The sequence below is a fragment of the Quercus lobata genome, chromosome 3 (genome assembly GCF_001633185.2).
Source record: "Quercus lobata isolate SW786 chromosome 3, ValleyOak3.0 Primary Assembly, whole genome shotgun sequence".
Taxonomy (NCBI): Eukaryota; Viridiplantae; Streptophyta; class Magnoliopsida; order Fagales; family Fagaceae; genus Quercus; species Quercus lobata.
Genome location: NC_044906.1, coordinates 41,400,426 through 41,405,154, shown reverse-complemented (window position 1 = coordinate 41,405,154; position 4,729 = coordinate 41,400,426). Strand labels below are relative to the sequence as shown.

General features: G+C 30.9%; 1 protein-coding gene across 2 annotated transcripts; it reads right to left on the bottom strand.

Annotated features, from left to right (window-relative positions):
- Positions 1 to 268: 268 nt before the first annotated feature.
- On the bottom strand, positions 269 to 3,927 carry LOC115982205 (trihelix transcription factor ASR3-like). 2 transcript variants are annotated; one of them, XM_031104741.1, is made up of 2 exons: positions 3,318 to 3,927; positions 269 to 771 (listed from the first exon to the last, which is right to left on the bottom strand). In XM_031104741.1, exons 1-2 carry the CDS (start codon positions 3,895 to 3,897, stop codon positions 452 to 454), a joined length of 900 nt encoding a protein of 299 aa, XP_030960601.1. In that variant the 5' UTR covers positions 3,898 to 3,927; the 3' UTR covers positions 269 to 451. The 2 variants fall into 2 exon arrangements, with proteins under 2 accessions (XP_030960601.1, XP_030960602.1); XM_031104742.1 differs by having other exon boundaries at positions 269 to 768.
- Positions 3,928 to 4,729: the final 802 nt, after the last annotated feature.

The following is a 4,729-nucleotide window of genomic DNA, read 5'->3' as shown; positions in this document are numbered from 1 at the left end:
TGTAATGAAATCAGAGAGGCTTTCACATTAGAACAATTTCCTTAGAATATAGATTTTTCCTATAGTCGTTTCATATTTCTTGGGAGCCTTAAAGAAAGTTGTTCTAACTATTTCTAGAATATAAATTTTCCCTATAGTCGTTTCATATTTCTTATAAAACAAAGTTTATTGGCATCTTGGTCTAATAATAAAGTACATAATCATTAGAAACGAACCTTATAAGTCGAAACTCAAAAAAGAAAAAAATACCAGCCATATTTGGCTCTCAAACCATATAAAAGACAATTAAAAGTAACCCTGTGAAACCATGATTCCATTTATACATCCCCTCTAAAAAAAAAAAAAAATCCCTAGATATAACTAAATCTAATTTTGAAGATGCCAATTAATTCAAAGAAAGAATGGCTATTCTAGGAAATAATAAATTTGAGCATAAAATAAATGTTTCATGTCACATATTGACATTGTCATGGCTGGCCGAAATGAGTGACTGAATTGCACCTGAAAGGTTGGTCATGGCCGCTACAAGACTGGTCATTCCTTGGCTGTTCACTTCATTTTGCTTTTCTTCAATCTGAAGCCTTCGTTGTTCAAGTTCCATTACTTCTTGGTGCCTCTTCTCTTTCTTCTCCTCACAGTCTCGAAATGTTTGGGCCAATACCGATGCGCTACGCATTATGGTCGAACCAATGCTTCTTCTTCTAACTTTCCTGCGTTTTGAACTGGAGTCATGCATTTCACTCGACTCTGTCTCGGACGAGTCTGACTCTTCTAGAATCAAACAATATTTTGATAATGATCAGAAACATAAAGTGTGATTCAAAAACCTAATAGGCTTTGGGATGAGTTAAATAACTATGTACTTCGCCTAATTCAGAAAGCAGCAATCTGCGCTCACACACCAAATTTGACAATATTTTTGACACTTGTTATGTTGCAAGTTTGTACTGGTTCTTATCTAAAAGCCTACTATTAACATCACTTTTTTACATATCATTACCAATCTGTCACATTAGTAGGAGTCCAATTATTTGTGCTTATAAACTTTCTCATTCAAAAAGTAATATTGCCAATGTACATTTTTTTTTGGGAAAAAAAAATTAGGACCACTACAACCAGTTTTACATTCATTTTCACAACTATCTAATATAGCTGACAGTAAATTGTGGATTTATATAAAAGTGACAGACTATTAATCACAGTCACAGTCACAGTCTGTCACATAGGATAGTTATGAAAATAAATATAGTTATGAAAATAAATATGAAACTTCTTATTTAATTTTATTCTATAATTCTTTTGATAATAAGTTGAATTACATTCCAATTTCTAAATAAACAAGATAGGTTTAACAAACTTAGCAAACAAAAAAAATATTAACAGGTACATGATGGATGAATGATAATGTAAATTTCAAATGATTTTGTTAACTGATACCCTAAATGTTTTTATTTAGGAAATACTTTTTAAAAAATTTGTGAAAAATTAAAATTAAAAACAAAAGGAATTTTTTAAAAATAATTATTTATATTTACTATAAATGTAATATCAAAACTTTCTTAAAATAACTTACTAACAAATATCATAAAAACACCATACCCTAACTTAAACGTTAAAATTTTTTTTTAATAGAGTTTCAACTTATGACGTTCACTCACTCCAGATCTCTTATACCACCATTAATAATTTTACCAGCTAAACTAATTGGAATCCACTAAATTAAATTTTTAAGTATTTAAACAAAAAAAGATTTCCACAATCTCATTAACTTGAAAAAATATATATAAATTAATTTTTTCAATAGCATACAAACATAATATACGAAGTTGCATTCTAATTAGATTTTTGGTACTAGTTAGAGACTGTAAATCTATTGGTACTTTTTCACCCAAAAAAAAAAAAAAATCTATTGGTACTTTCTAGTACATCTGTAAAAAGATAAGTATTGGATACCATGTGAGCATATGCTGTTGCCAGTGGGTCAGTACATGTAAGGCACTACGAGTCTATGAGGCAATGACTCTCTAGACCTTAGTCCACAATTTTTGTGTTTTATTTTTTTGGGTATTTTCCTACGACATACTCAACCCATGAGACTTGCACTTTTTACTTAAGAAAATTCATATTAAGTCACATATGTTAACTACGGTTAGATACAATGTTTCTCTATCTAAAGAACGTTGTTGGATGAATTATTGAACCCATGAGCAGTGGTGGAACCACGTGGAGATTGGGGGAAAGAAAGGGGGGGCTTAGAAATTCAATAATATTGGTGGGTCATTTCAATAAAATATTATGTGCCTTTATTTTGTCAATATATAAGTAACAGAAAAATTATAACTTTACATTGTATTATCAATGTAAATCTTATATTATAGACTAAATAAATATGTATAATGGTATCAAAAAAACAAAGGTACAATATTATACACATGTGCAAAAAGTATACAACATTCTACATATTTGTTTGGTCTAATCTATAATGTAAATCATAGATGGTTAGTATAATGTAAACTAAGAATTTTCTAAAGTAACATATATGCCACAAAGAAATGAAATCAAGTTAGTTAATAAATTTTGAACATGCATTTAAATTTCCTATTTAATTCTTACTTTTTTTTTCCATTTATCACTCAATTTCAAACCTTTATCTATCAACAGATGATTGAAATTCATAATTGGATGGAGATAATACTATGAATAGTAAGAAATGCAAATTAAAGTGGCGCAGAACGGTTTTAATGTTCTTGTATTCCTAAGTATTTATACTCCTCAATATTTTATCTGAATTACTTGTACAAATGTATAAAACTATTATTATACATACTTGATCAAAATAATATGATTAGTCTTTGGTCATACTTATTTTAACTGTATAAATTTTCTTTAAACTTCAAAAAAAATCACAAAAAAGTCATGAGCTAGTGTTAAACACAGTGGTCTGCATGATTGTGTACCCCAGCTCCTTTCTGAAACCAATTTAAATACTAATCTGAAATCTCATTACTTCTCGAATATCCGTGCACTAAAGATTCCACTCTATATATCCTACACCGTAGACTCCACAAAGATTCCATGGAACTGAAAATTGTACCAATATCTAACACTTTACTATTGAAAAATAATAATCCAACGGTTCACATATTCATGCAAAAAAGTAATGCTCGTACTATAGCATAAGACAATGGATTATTAATAAATGTGACAGAGCTTTCAAACCCTGCAACTTTGACCAAACAAATAAACAAATATATTTTTTTTTTTAGAAAGCAAACACAAAAAGAAAAGCTCTTTCACCTGGGGCATTTCTGCAGTACCTGAAACCACCGGAGGAACTGTCGCCTCAGTCGCCGGAGCTGGAGAACGAGCAAAAGAAACTACTGGCTCTGCTGGTTGTGTACTTGTTTGTGAATATCTTCTTTGTAAGACTTGGTCGAGGGCTTGAAAGACTTCAAAGGACATATTAGAGGGCAAGTTTCGATCTTTTCTATGTTGCTTCTCTAAGTCCCAATAAGATGGGAACGATTCGTTAGAGGAGTTGGATTTGGACTCGTAGTCTCGGACTTTTTTATATTCTCTGAGGAGGTTGTCCCATTTGTCATTGCACTGGGTTTGGCTCCTCAAACACCCATGGTTCCAGCAATAGTTCTCGACCCACTTCCACCTGAGCTCGCTTCCGGGTTTGCATGGTGGTTTGGTCGGATCAGGTGTTGTTTGGGTGGGTTTGACTCGGCGTTCTTCGTCTAGCTTCTTTGCAGTGATTAGAATGAGTGTTTCTTGGATTGTCCAGTTGCCTTTGCGGTGCTCTCGGATTACGGGTGATGAAGAAGTGGTGGTGATGGGTGATTTGAGTGGTGGTATGTTTGATGGTTTTAATGTTTTGGGAGGATCAGACATGGCTTTGGCATCACAATCAGAGAGAGAGAAGAAGAGATACAGAGAGCGACGTTTTCTTGCAATTTATATTGTTTGACGATTGTGGGGGACCAGGGTCTGGATGGAGTAAACCTGTTAAAATGTGATTACAGTGTAGGGACGAAGTACATTGAACAATTCTACATAAGGGCTATTCTCTAGTAAACTATTTTCTCAATTTTACAATATTTTTATAAATTATGTGGCAAATTTTTACTATTTTTTATAACTCTACCGATAATATCACTTTTTTATTTATTAATAACTATTCACTATATTATGAATTTGTAGAATAATTTGTACTTCTAGCATTTTATTAATTTTAGTAAACACTTTGTCACAGTTGTACTACATGACTATGAATGGTAGAGAAATAATAATTGGTCCATATAACAATGATAAACAACTAATTAATTACAATATGCCACGTAAGACAATTGTGACAAAGAGGTGAGAAAGTATGTGATACTAAAATTATTACATTTCACAAATAGTAAAGATTAAGAGTCGCAACAAATATGAATTTACAAGATCAAAAAGACAATAAAACTTAGGCCATAAAAATAACAATAGACTAAAAACTTAAAATGGTGTATTTGTATTTTTGCCTAAGATTTGTATACAAGGGCTATGATTGTTTCACAAACCATGTTCACCTTTTTTTTTCGCATCAATGTGAATATTTAATGTAAAAAGATAGATTTAAGTTATAACTTAAGAAAAGTTACACCTTTTTAGGACCATAAATTCTCATTAGATTTTTTTTTTTAAAAAAAAAAAAAAATATATATATATATATATATATATATAAAAG

Bases quoted from the DNA above. Each gene is read 5' to 3' on its own strand.
- LOC115982205 (XM_031104741.1), bottom strand. From the start codon at position 3,897: ATGTCTGATCCTCCCAAAACATTAAAACCATCAAACATACCACCACTC. The intron at 772-3,317 runs GTACTGCAGAAA...GTTTGATTCTAG, and splicing joins AGTTCCTCCGGTGGTTTCAG to AAGAGTCAGACTCGTCCGAG.